The sequence below is a fragment of the Musa acuminata genome, chromosome BXJ2-4, assembly GCF_036884655.1.
Source record: "Musa acuminata AAA Group cultivar baxijiao chromosome BXJ2-4, Cavendish_Baxijiao_AAA, whole genome shotgun sequence".
NCBI classification, from domain to species: domain Eukaryota; kingdom Viridiplantae; phylum Streptophyta; class Magnoliopsida; order Zingiberales; family Musaceae; genus Musa; species Musa acuminata.
Genome location: NC_088341.1, coordinates 30,373,963 through 30,387,351, shown reverse-complemented (window position 1 = coordinate 30,387,351; position 13,389 = coordinate 30,373,963). Strand labels below are relative to the sequence as shown.

At 33.7% G+C, this 13,389-nt stretch overlaps 1 protein-coding gene across 2 annotated transcripts; it reads left to right on the top strand.

The window, feature by feature from the left end:
• Positions 1-1,176: 1,176 nt before the first annotated feature.
• Positions 1,177-6,756, top strand: LOC103979479 (pyridoxal reductase, chloroplastic). 2 transcript variants are annotated; one of them, XM_065104529.1, is made up of 9 exons: positions 1,177-1,395; positions 2,000-2,228; positions 2,419-2,509; positions 2,833-2,946; positions 3,018-3,099; positions 5,015-5,116; positions 5,218-5,369; positions 5,461-5,554; positions 6,354-6,756. In XM_065104529.1, the coding sequence occupies exons 1-9, from the start codon at positions 1,237-1,239 to the stop codon at positions 6,537-6,539; spliced, it is 1,209 nt and encodes a 402-aa protein (XP_064960601.1). In that variant the 5' UTR covers positions 1,177-1,236; the 3' UTR covers positions 6,540-6,756. The 2 variants fall into 2 exon arrangements, with proteins under 2 accessions (XP_064960601.1, XP_009393918.2); XM_009395643.3 differs by lacking the exon at positions 3,018-3,099 and having other exon boundaries at positions 1,181-1,395; positions 2,833-2,956.
• The last annotated feature ends 6,633 nt before the right edge of the window (positions 6,757-13,389 follow it).

Genomic DNA, 13,389 nt, shown 5'->3' with positions numbered 1-13,389 from the left:
CGGTGTTCTAATCCTGCATGAAACATATTGCTATCGACTTCCATTTTGTACGAGATCAAGTTGTCCGCCGTCAACTATGAGTTTCTTATGTACATACGACTGATCAATTAGTCAACTCACTCACGAAGCCTCTCGTTCGTAAACTTTTTGCTTTACATCGATCCAAGATTGATATCCTTGATATGAGCACCATCTTGCATGGGCATGATAGTAGATAAGATTTTCCTAACTATATGAGAAAATCTCTATACTCTGTTAAGGGAAATCCTCCCTTCTAACTTGTATAAATAGGAGAGAATATGTCAATGCGAGAATAGCTTCTTCAGTAATTCCTATCTTCTATTCTCTTCTAACACTAATTGTGTATCTGGTCTTTAAACTTGAGACACAAAAATGTCTTGTTCGAGTATTCTATTCTTTGATACCAGATTTATAGATTTAAAAATTTCGGATCTAGTACAAATAGTTATTGGGAATGACAACCAACCTTACGAAGGCAATTATGTGTCAATATAGGATCTTCCACTCTCGGTATCATGAGAGGAATATCTCATGTGTACTCAAATCCATAGTCAGGGTCAATCGGATCGTAATGAATCCGATAAGCGTGATATTCAGATTGAGAGAGAAGGAGTTCTCTGGGAGAATCTACTTAAAAAGAGACTTGAATGGATTTTGTATGAGCTAAATAGCACATTGTTCGATATATGATCTTTAAGATATTAGATGGATGAGGGATTATAGATATATGATAACTGAGGATAGATATATCTAATATTTTAGGTCTCTCTGTATTGTCTAGGGAGTATGACATAGTGACTTAGTATGTCTATGATCGATGAATTGAGTAAATTATTATAAAAATAAAAATTTACTAAGTTAGGAGTTGTGATAAGTACAACTCATGATTAGCTTAGTATTGAGCCTAGAGAGTAACATACATATAGTTAGTTGATAATATGATAAATAGAGCATCAGATATAAAATATATGATAAATCTTTATTTTAATGGATGTTTGAGACAGATCAACGAAGCATGTGGTTTTTTCAATGGGCGAAGACATGGCTCGAGAAATTTCCCTTTTTATTAATGACTTTGTATGGGGAGCGTGACATCACTAACAATGTGTGCTCGGGCTCAAAATTACGGGTATGCCCGCTCCGTCCCTTATCTCATTTTTATCGTGTCGTAGGGAACGGAACTAAAAGGATTGGCAGCGGCGAAACCGGCAGGCTATGGCTTTACGGTGGCCAGCCGCAGCAACAGGAGCCCACTTCGGGTGCAGGGCCTCGAAGAAGGGGACGATGCGCCCGCCGCCGCCCTCGCCTTCGCCAGCCGCCAAGCTTTTCAAGCTCCCTCCTCGAATCGGCCCTCTCTTCTGGCCCTGGGAAAAGGTCGCCTCTCCTCCCTTCTCCCTTCTTTTGTTTTCCTTTCTTTCCACTTTTCTTGTGATTGTCCCCATTTTTCTTGTTCTTTCTGGTTGTGAGACAATGAACTATGTAAGTGCTTAAGGATACATGAAGCTAGCTAAATACCACATGATGCTTAACTAAGAGGCCTTTTTGGTCCACCTGTGGCTATGTTGATGAGGTTACTGATGAGATTAGTTGTAATTTCACATGACGATACGAACCTTTCCCACCTGATGTGTGCATTTCGTGCATGCAATTTTATAAAGAGAAAAAAGTATATCTTGCTGGGTTCTTTGATGTTTGGTGATCATTTATGCATGCCACGTCCAACAAGTTTGTTTGTGAAGACCATTGTCCGTCTATTCATATATAGTTTTTCTTTCAGTAATGTGATGTGGTGTATACAGTGGGCTTTTAATGTGATTATAGGATCGCATTATGGAAATTGGAAGATAGTGTGATGTTTGTGTTCCTTATCAATGATCCATGTTGGCCTAGTATCCTGGCTATGCCTGTGAATGAGTTATTACTTTTTCTTCAGTGTACCTGTTTAGACAATAAGATTCTTCTATTTTGCCTAAACTAGGTTAAAGTCGGTCCTTTGGTTGTTTCTCCAATGGGATTTGGGACATGGGCTTGGGGAAACCAATTGCTCTGGGGCTATAAAGAAGAAATGGATGCCTTATTGCAAGAGACATTTGATTTGGCACTAAGGAATGGAATCACTCTCTTTGATACTGCTGATTCATATGGGACTGGAAGATTAAATGGTCAAAGTGAAAGGCTTCTTGGGAAGTTCATTCGTGAATTTCAAGGTTAGCCTCACAACCAATATCTGATGTACGAGTTCTATGTAGCAGTTAGGTATTGTTGTACTCCATCTAGTTAGAATCTGCTGGTCCTTGAAGATTATTTCTTATTCTTTTATGTTTTGTGAAACTTCTATATGAACTCTCAGATTTTGTTCTCTTGCATGGACTCATTGTTTGTTCATCTGTATTGTAGGACGAAATATTGGAGACAACATCGTCATTGCTACAAAGTTTGCAGCATATCCTTGGCGCCTAACACCTGGACAATTTGTTAAAGCTTGCAAGTATTCCCTCTGATTTAAATTTCATGCAGATGGACAAGTAGATGTGTATCTACTTTTCATGAAATTAATTGAAGTGCTACAAGTCAACACCGATTTTGCATCGCTGTTTATGTTTGGCATGATATAGTTGAGCTTCCAGTAATAGGCAAAAATGTGGTTCTTGCTTATCTGAAAATCATTCGACATCTTTATTATTGTCATGCACAGACTTCTGTGATGGTTTTCATGATCTGCAATTTTGAATGGGTTACTTTTTTTAATTTGTGTTTCAATTCAATATATAAGGTTGTTGGGATATTTAAAGTTGATAATTTTCATTGCAGATCTTCATTAGAACGGTTGCAACTTGATCAAATTGGTATAGGACAATTGCATTGGTCAACTGCAAATTATGCTCCTTTACAGGAGCAAGCTCTTTGGGATGGCCTAGTTGCAATGTATGAGGAGGTTATTATGCTTACTTTTAAGTTCAACCAGATTGTCAGTGATATGTCTTCATCATATTCAGATGTTTGTTTCTGTCTCGACATCTCAAGCAACGTATGCATTATCTTTCTGAAGGAATGACTTATCTAGTAACTAACCAAAAGGTTCAGCTTCACTTGCAGATGCTCAAGTCTAGTAAATATAGTGAACTTTTTCTTAATTTACATTTTACATTTAGGCTTTAGCTGAAAATAGTAAATGCTTCCGTGAGAGAACTCTTTTACTGGTGTCCTTAATTTATGATCTATTGGAGGGAAAATATACTCTTACTGATGATTAATGAATCAAAGAAGTTTCATGTCATCTTGGTCTCATATGTGATCTTCTTGCTACAGATAATTTTCTTCATACTGACTTTCGATAAACCACTTTTAGAATGTTGAATTCATCTATAGCAAAGTCTAGGTTTAAAATTTTAGATGCTAATCATGTGTTGAGGATGTATAAGTAGTTGAATTTTATGTGTTCAGGGTTATTTACTTATGCTTGATTGGATTTGCTTGTTTATCTTCAAAATCACAGTAGCACTAAAAATAGCTCATTCAACTAGCTTTTTATGACACATGACTAACTATATATGATAAATATAATTCTAACAACAGATTTAAGCATTCATAAAGTGCATTAGTCTTCTCAAAGAGAAATTTTGTCTGAGTAGAAATCTACTCCACATCATTCCTGGAGTAGATATCAATGCAGCTTTTAGTAACTACTGAACACAATGTAATTCTGTTTATCATGTCAATGAGAGCTAACTCTTGTGCAGGAAAATTATAACACTAAAGTACTCAATTCTCCTCAACTTTTTTTAGTATAATTATTGCGAAGCCTTCTGAGTTTTATAGCAAGCCTTCTCTAATTAATTTTGACCTGATTATCAGCTTTTGGAACTTGAGCAAACTCCAAAACTGACAATTGATCAGCTATATTTAAGACTGATTTTGGTTTATGTTGCATTGTTTTGCTTGAAGCTTTGGAGGATTGATTAAAATCTTGAGAAGACAATTATGAAAAACCATTCCATGATATGTTTCCATGATATGGTAAAACAAAAACCATAGGTGTTTAGTGAACTCTTGAACATTCTTCAGAAATAATGTGCTGAGTTTTGAGTATTCTGGTCAAGTTCTAGTTGTTGCCTGGATTGCTGGAAACACTAAAGATGTATGCTATATTTCTTTTTGTAATACCCCGATTAGTCCTACATTAGAAGTGGGCAAGACTAAGATTGACTTATAATGATCTAATGGGTGTATTATTGTCAACCTCAGCCTAAGTATTTTGGCAAGTGATTTGAGCTTAACGAAGTTGAAAGGTTGGGTCATGACGATTGATATTAGAGTTGACATAGTATTGGGAAATGGTGAGGGGGCTTGAGTAAGAAAGGGTTACCCGTGAGAAAAATTGAACACCCCGATTGACTTTAGTCCCACATTGAAAATTGGCAAGACTAAGATTGATTTATAAGGGTTTGATGGGTGTGCTATTGTCAACTTCTACTTATGCATTTTGGCCAATGTTTTGGGCTTAAGAAAGTTGATAGGCCATTTATCTCATCATCCCATCAGGTCAGATCATAACACTTTCTTTCTTTATGTAATCTCTAGAAACACTAGGTTTTTAGCTTCTATATCAAGTGCCATGTAGCATAAGCTGTTCTTATTTGATAAAACTTGTATGTTCTTTCGGAACTAAATATCATCAATATCTTGTTGGTGCCTAAAGCTGCATCATCGATGAAACAATGTTCTGCTTGTATAGTCAGAACACATTAAAGACCTTTCAGAATTGGTTTTAGCACATTATTAGCTGTTGCTGTCATATTGCCATTGTTGTCTACTCCATTGATGCTTTCCATATAATATTCAACTATTCTGTTATTTGTGTTTCCTTGTCTTTTGTCATGTATAACCACTGAGCATAGCATGTTCTTGTGCCTATCCTAAATAATTTAGTCATGTTAATATCCAGCTACCTTAACATGACTTAGAACATGTATTAACTATGTGTTCCTTGTAGGGTTTAGTTCGTGCTGTTGGTGTTAGCAATTATGGTCCAAAACAACTTATTAAGATTCATGATTACCTAGAATCTCGAGGTGTGCCATTATGCTCTGCTCAGGTACTTGATGACTAAGAGACAATTATTATTTTCTCCACATGTACTCTTTTGTGTGGCCTGATATAGCATGCATCTGATCATAAGACTTTTTAAACATGCAGGTTCAGTTTTCTTTGCTGAGCATGAGTGATGCCCAGATGGAGCTGAAGGAAGTATGCGATTCTCTGGGCATCCGTTTGATTGCATATAGTCCACTTGGGCTAGGGATGCTCACTGGAAAATATACAACATCAAGTCTTCCACGCGGGCCACGGTAATGGAACAAACTTTTGCTGCAAAGTGCAAAATTGTAAGACAAGAAAGGGTAAAGGTTGACTAAAGGATCTATCTTAATTGTATTGCAGAGCTTTGCTGTTTCGTCAAGTTCTCCCCGGTTTGGATCCTTTACTCAATTCCTTGAAAGATATTTCAGAAATGAGGCAGAAAACGATGTCACAAGTATGCCTCTTTGTCTCAGTTCAATTACAAAGTTCAATATATGAAATTGTTCTATATTTGTGTGCATCGCAAATTTCAAGCGAATAAGATGGTTAAATAAATAAATGATGAGCATAGACGAAAAAGGGTTACAGTGAAGTTAAAAACTTAAAAGTGGAATTATTAGAATCAAGTCAGGATCATGGCATAAATTGATGATTGACAAATGCAACACATGATGACATGTGCTTGTGTTTCCGTAGGTATCTTCCTAATGCAAATATTCTCTGATTGACCTGGCTTTAGCATGATGAGCCTTGTCATTTAGACTAAATATTGCCCTTTGGGTACCATACGGAATGATTTTTGGTTAACTACATGCTCCCTTTTCTATACTATGATATATTGATGGATTAGATGAGATTTTTATTTATTTATTTATGAGGAACGCAATGGATTTGTCTTGGATGCAAAATTTCAATTTGCTCTACTATCAAGTGATTTGTCTCACCCACAGAGAACAGCAGATCCACCATATACATATTTCATCCAAAAGATATTAGGAAATCAAAGCAGTGAGGTATGATATAATGCACCTAGTGAACCAGAACCAACGAGGTAAATGAGGACCTTTGGTGTGTAACAATAGCGACAACCAGAATGACACACAGCATATATGATCAACTTACAGCTATGAATGACTCGAACCACTTCTGTTTATAATCTTGCATGGCTTTCGATGTCATGAAGTTCCAGACTAGAAGCCTTTTCCTCGTGTTGTTATTGCTTATTGAAAGATCATTATGGGCATCTTTTGCAGGTTGCAATAAACTGGTGCATTTGCAAGGGAACTATTCCAATTCCTGGCGTGAAGTCGGTCAAGCAAGCTGAGGAGAACTTGGGTTCCCTTGGCTGGCGCCTTAGCTCGGATGAGATTTTCGAGCTAGAGTCCGTGGCTAAGAGTTCCCCTAAGAAGATGATCCAGAACATCTTTCAAACCCGATGAGTGAACTATATTTTTCTGCTTTCTTGATGAATGTATATTGCTTGTTGCTCCCCTGAAAACCCATTACTAGTTTTTGGTGTGATGGCTTTGCCATGTGATCTACAAGTAGCTACTATGCTCTGTCTGGCTTGTTCAACAAAAGTGAGTGAATTATTTATCCCCTATAAGCTTTTAAAATTATAGTCTCATCCAATGATAGCATATATTAATGTCTCCACTTCCTCTGAAGCTTTGACAACTCAGATTTTATTTCAGTTGTTCCAGTGTCGAATGAGCTACCACTATAAACTAGCAAAAAATAACAGCAGCTAATTAATTTAATTATTCATACATAACTATGTAGAAGAAAATGGAAGTTCTTACATGCACCAATCATTCTTGTTTTTATAGCAAACTCCTCATCATATCCAATCTCATCGATCTTAAAGCTTGCTATATTTAATCTTCTTCCAACATCGACTATTCACGATGGTGCACGCAAGTGAGTCGAAGACGTAATCCTGGATTCAATAACAAGTCAATCATTTGCTTGCTTTCTTCGTCGATCGCATCTCCCTCCGGTTGCGATTGTATCGACGGCGCGAGAAACGAAGAAAAGGAGGACACGACCGTGGAAGATGGTGGGCCAAGGTGTCCCCACTGCCAGAGAACTGTCGGCCGTTCAGGCGGCAGCGGGTGAAGCTGCTCGCCCCACGCTTCGACGATCTGAGGGGCGATGCTGGCTGGCTCACTGGACCCAGCCGAGTTCTGCGGGTTCTTATCGTTCCGCACCGCGTTCGTCGAAGCCAAATGCATCATCCGATCCGTCAACGAAGGGAGCAAGCTCCTCCGCGATTGATTTATTTCGTTGCATTTCTGTTGTTTGTGACTGCTTTTGCTCTATCTTGCGATTTTTTCTTATTGGCTTGTTCGTTGCAACTTCCTCTAGGGTTCTCATCAACGAGTTTTGATTCAAAGAGGATGGAATTGGGAAGTCATAGAGGGCTTCGATCAAACGCAATTACCTATCCATGTCTCCTGCGTCACCGGGCTGAGGGAGGGGTATGGACAGCGAAGGGGTGCTCGTCGCGGTCGCAGAAGAAGGCGACGTCACACCACATGAAGACGAGGTCAAGAATACGCTCCTCCTCCTCCCTCTGGATTGGACCCTATTCTCTGAGAAAGGGAATGCGGCGGTATAGCAGTTTGAAGAAGCCCTCGCCACTGCTGCAGCATGATGACGAGGGGCGCCCGCTTGCCGGTGCTTCACCCATGGCTTTCTCCTCCGTTTCTGCAACCGAAACCCCAATGAGGCGTGCACTGAGCAAATCTGGCCGGCAACCATCCTGATACCGCCATCGCAGTTGTATCCTACAATCTCATTTGAGCTATGAATTTGCTAATTTTTTAGAATTCTGATCTATGTATCTTAGTTTAACTAAATATTTTATATAGAATTCTGATTTAGACAAAATTAATGAATGGACAAAATTAATTCTTTAGGAACTAAATGATTTATATGCTTATCAATTAATCATCTAGATTCTACAAAATATAGATAATATTTTTTTGACCTTTTGTACTAAATTAGTTGTAACTCTCCATAAGAATTCTAATTTGTATAAAATTTATTTTATTTGAAACTAGACTCATATTTTTTAAATATTAAGTAAATTGGAGTATGATTGATCATAAAATTACTCATGTAATATACCTCAATTATGTCAAAACTGATTTATTTTTAAATTTACTTATTTTTATTTTTTTGGACTTTGTTTTAGTTAAAATTCTTCCCTTAATTGAACCTTATGTGATTGTTTTAAACTCTCTTGTTATTAGTTCTTATCATATCTAAATGAGTAAAAATTTATGTTTATATCATATTTTTTGATATGTTCACATATATATATTTTTATTGTTTCATGTACTTCTAACTTTCTTATTTATAATGTCATTTTATACTTTGATATTTATGAGATAACGTGAACCCTTATTAAAAATGGGAAAGGGAGTTATTAACCTTTATCAGAAATAAAAAAGAGAGTTATATGTAAAGCAGCATCGGCCCAATGACTTTATGCAGATAAGTGGAGCTCCCAAACGTAGAAAACTAATATTAATAATCATCGAGAAATAAATGAATCAGATTCCACTTCACCATTTATATTCTTGTGACATATTATTAAAAGTACTTGCTAATATTATTCTATATACTTTTTAGATATGAATAAAATATCAAATATGACATTTAAAGTTATGTTTATCGTTTGTTCTCTTGGTATACTCCCAAATATTTTTTATTTTATTGATATGCTTATAAATACTTTTTACTCAATTGATATGCTCTCTTTAATATTTTTAAATACTTCATACTTCATTAATATGCTCTTAAATATTTTTTACTCCATTGATATACTCCTAAATGATCTTTACTTCATTAATATGCTCTTAAATATTCTTTCTTTCGTTGATATGCTCCTAAATATTTTTTTTACCTTATTGATATGCTTCTAAATATTCTTTACTTCATTGATATGCTCGTAAATACTCTTTACTCCATTGATATGGAGTAAAATAATTTTATTTTTTTAAATAATTTTATTTGATTAGATTTTATATTTTGAAAAATAATTTTATAAGTGCACCATTTTAGAAAAGATGCTAATAGATCTAACAAATACCATAATACTATATCAAGTTAATGCAAGTTATAATGGTTGTATATCATTTGCATCAAATTTCCTTATATATATTACAATATTGTCAGCCCCTCCCAATACAGTCCATAATGACCCATGTAATTTGTATTATAAGGACAACCCTATTATCATGAATAAACATAATATCTACATACATAAATAAAAAGCAAGATAACATAAAGAATAACTTTTATTTATGCAAGCAATAATATCGATTACAATAACTACTTAGAAATATATCACCATATTTTATAGGTTGCTTACAAGACCCGTTCTAATAAAATATTCTTCATATACTTTACTTATAAAGCCTTAGTCGATAAATCAACAATCATTAAATGGTACTCAAGTTTTCAAGTAACAATTCTTATTTTTGAACTCTTTCTTTAACAACCAAATACTTTATCTCAATATATTTAAAATGACTTGAGTACTTATTATTCTTAAAGAAGAAAACTATTATAGTGTAATCACAAAATATGACCTAACAATTGAGTTAATCACATCAGGTCCTAAAATAAAATTTCATAGCCATAAGACTTGATTGATAGCTTCAAAGCATATCATAAATTCAGCTTTCATTATCGATGAGGTATCATGAAACTTTATATTATCATTGTCTTGAAGCTTATTTAATATCATAAATAAATTTTTAAGTTTGCAAACCAAATATTAATTTTCATTTTATTGAACCCTTTTATATTATTTTCTATTTAGAAAAGTTTTTTTCATATTAGATGTAGCTCAAGATCATAACGAACAACTAGGGCCATGATGATTCTTAATTAGTCCTTTTGAGAGATGAGAGAAAATGTCTTGTTATAGTTAATGCATTTTTTTTAGTAAAATTTTTAGTCATTTTAAATTGTTCGATATTATCCTTTGAGTCAAGTTTTATTTTAAAGATGCATTTACAATCAACTCTTTTATAATTATTAGGTAACTCGATGAGTTCTTAAATATTCTAGTCTATTGATTTCATCACTTCCCTTGTGGCATCCTTTCATTTTTCATAATTACTACCTTTCATAGATTATGAAAATATCAAGAGATACTTTTTGATTCTTATATCTAATTTGATCATCGTAGATATATCATATAATCATAAGAAATGATATTGCCTTTATTTTTTAGATCTTCCCAAACGTGCCAATTGTGATTGTTCTATAAGTTTATTAATAGTGATATCTTCATTATATGGAGGTTATCAATATCATTATATTATTTATTTATCTTAATTTATTTAGTAATTTGAGGAACAACAACTTCTTAAATAAAAAAATGATAAAGAAGTATCAACATGTATTTTCTCAATATCAAATCTTCAAGATTTTTCACTCCCATTAGTTTTATCATTTTCTAATAATATTGTATTATTAGACTTAATTATTTTCTTATAGTTAGGACAATAAAATCTGTACCTCTTAAATTTTTCTGAATACTTAATGAAATACTCATAGTTCTTGGATTTTTTTTTTTTTACGAGTTAAAAGACTATTATCTTTACTGAATAATCTTAAATTAGATTTTCTACTAACTTATAACTCAAATGGAGTGATGAAACTGACTTATTAGGGACCATGTTTAAAATATACATAATAGTTTTAAGAACTTCATTTCACATTGAGTTAGGTATAGAAGAAAAAACTCATCATAACCATATTTATAAGTGTACGATTATGCCTTTTAGCATATTATTTTTTTGTGACATTCCTGGTAATGAATATTAAGCATAAATATCTCGCTTTTTTAAAAATTTTATAAACGGTTCGATTTTTATCCAATCTTTTTCAGTTTATCATATAAATTATGAAATACTTTAAGTAATTTATCAGATGAGAAAGATGTTTTAGGAGAGTCAAATACCATATCATTGAAGGTAATTACTACATAGTTTGCCACTTTTTTTTCATTGATTTGTTCTTCGACTTCTAATTTACTTGATTCATCTCACGTTGTTTTAAGTATTTTTTTTTCTTTTAAGTTGATAATTTCTTTTTCAGTTGTGGATACTTTTTTTTGAAGTGTCCTGACTTTTTTCATTCACAACATATGACTGTACCTTTCTTGGGTTCACTTTTATTCTTACCTTCTCGTCTTGTAGGATTTGTCTTGTTTCTCCTCATAAACTTTTTGAATCTTCTTGTAAGGAATGTCATGTCATCATCACCAAGCTTTTACTCAAATAGTCTTCTTTAGATTTAAAAGAAATATCTTTCCTTTTATTTGAAAGGTTTTATTCTTCTTTATCATATGATCTACAAGTAATTTCATAGGTCATTAAAGATCTTACGAATTCTTCAAGAGTAAAATTATTTAAGCCTTTAGGTTCTTGGATTATCATTTTCTTTAGATCTTAGCTTTTATGAAGAGATCTTAAAATCTTACTCATCAATTTAAGATTAATATAATTTTTACTAAGAGCTTTTAAACCATTGATAATATCCATAAAATGGGTGTACATGACACCAATAGATTCACTTGGCTTTAGTTTAAATAATTCATAACTGTTAACCAAAAGATTAATTTTAGATTTATTTTCTCTATTTATACCTTCAAGAGTAACTTGGAATATGTGTCAAATATTATATACAGTATCACAAGTAGAAACTTGATTGAACTCATTTTTATCTAAAAGCATAAAATAAAATATTCAAAGTACTAGTATTTAATGAAAACATTCTCTTTTCAAAATCATTCTATTCATCTATCGATTTAAAAGATTTTTAAAATCTAAACTTAATAATATTTTATAAGTAAAAATTTATAAAAAGTAAGAAAATTAGTATTCATGTTTTCCAATAGGTGTAGTCTGTTACATTGAATATGAGAGGACTGGAGTGACCCTCTTGATTGCTTGAAAAACTATTAGATCTCTCTTGGGTGTTAACCTAACTGAGAGAAACAGGCATTACTATCAATTGTTAGGATTGTAATAGCACTAAAAGAGGAGATGAATTAGTGCTATAGTAATTTTTTCATCCGATTTTAAAGTTTGATCGATAAATCCATATCGAAAACATGATTAACCAAAAATGCGAGTAAGGGTTGTGAGTAAAGTAAATGAGTAAGCAATAATAAATCAAAAGCAAGAACAGAAATACAAATCGATTTATACTAGTTTAGTCTTCCCGACCTATGTCTACTTCGATTCCTCTTTCCTTAAGGCCACCGACTTTCACTATCAATCATTTTTCCAACGGGCAAAGATTAACTATCATTGTTATAGCTTTTCTCCTTTTAAAAGACATAGGAGAGAACCTCCATACTCACTCTTTTATATGATCTCTCACTTCTTACAACTTAGAATCACCTATAAACTCAAGAAAAAGGAAAAGACTCAAATAATATTTATAGAGAGCTATAACCCTTCACAAACTTAAAATTTAATGCTCCATCGATCAAGCCTTAATAGGGTATTTATAGGCCCCAAAAAAACTTTAAAAATAGAGTAAAAAATTTAAATCCTCAAAATTTTAGGGTACGAGCGGTACTACGACTGACACATGGCAGTATTACCACCATAACTTTTGACGCTATAATTTTAAACTTTTGGACGGTACCACCATTGTAATTTTTAAATTTTGGGTGGTATCACTATTGCCCTAAGTAGTACTACCACATATATAGGTGGTTCCATCGTCGACAATGCTGACAAGAATTGTTTGTGCTTGTCGGCTAACTTAGGTGGTACCACCCCCTAGGCCTAGTAATGCCACTACCTAGGCTAACATAAGACCACTATTTTGGCTTTTTAACAAGCCTAATTTGGCCCGGGTCTAATTTCATTGGCTTTCTCAATAAGTTGGTATGGTTTTGGTCCAATACCAATTCAATTTGATTGAGAAAGATCTGAAACAAGTCTTTAACAATCCAATCACATATTTGACATAATTATGAAGCTTTTAGTATGTTGTACGCTATTCCAACATATCATTCATTCTTCCAATACTTTGTTTGAACCTCCGGCACATTGTCCTTTCCTTCGATATATCACTTAATCTATCGGCATGTTGACTTTCCCATGACATTCGATTTTTTGGCACAACATCCAATCCTTCCAGCATGATGCCTGAACTTATAGTATGAAGTTTAATATTTGACAAGTCGACCAATCGTCCAGCTCGATGTCCAATTTTTGATATGATACTTTTCTTGACACAATGTTTAAT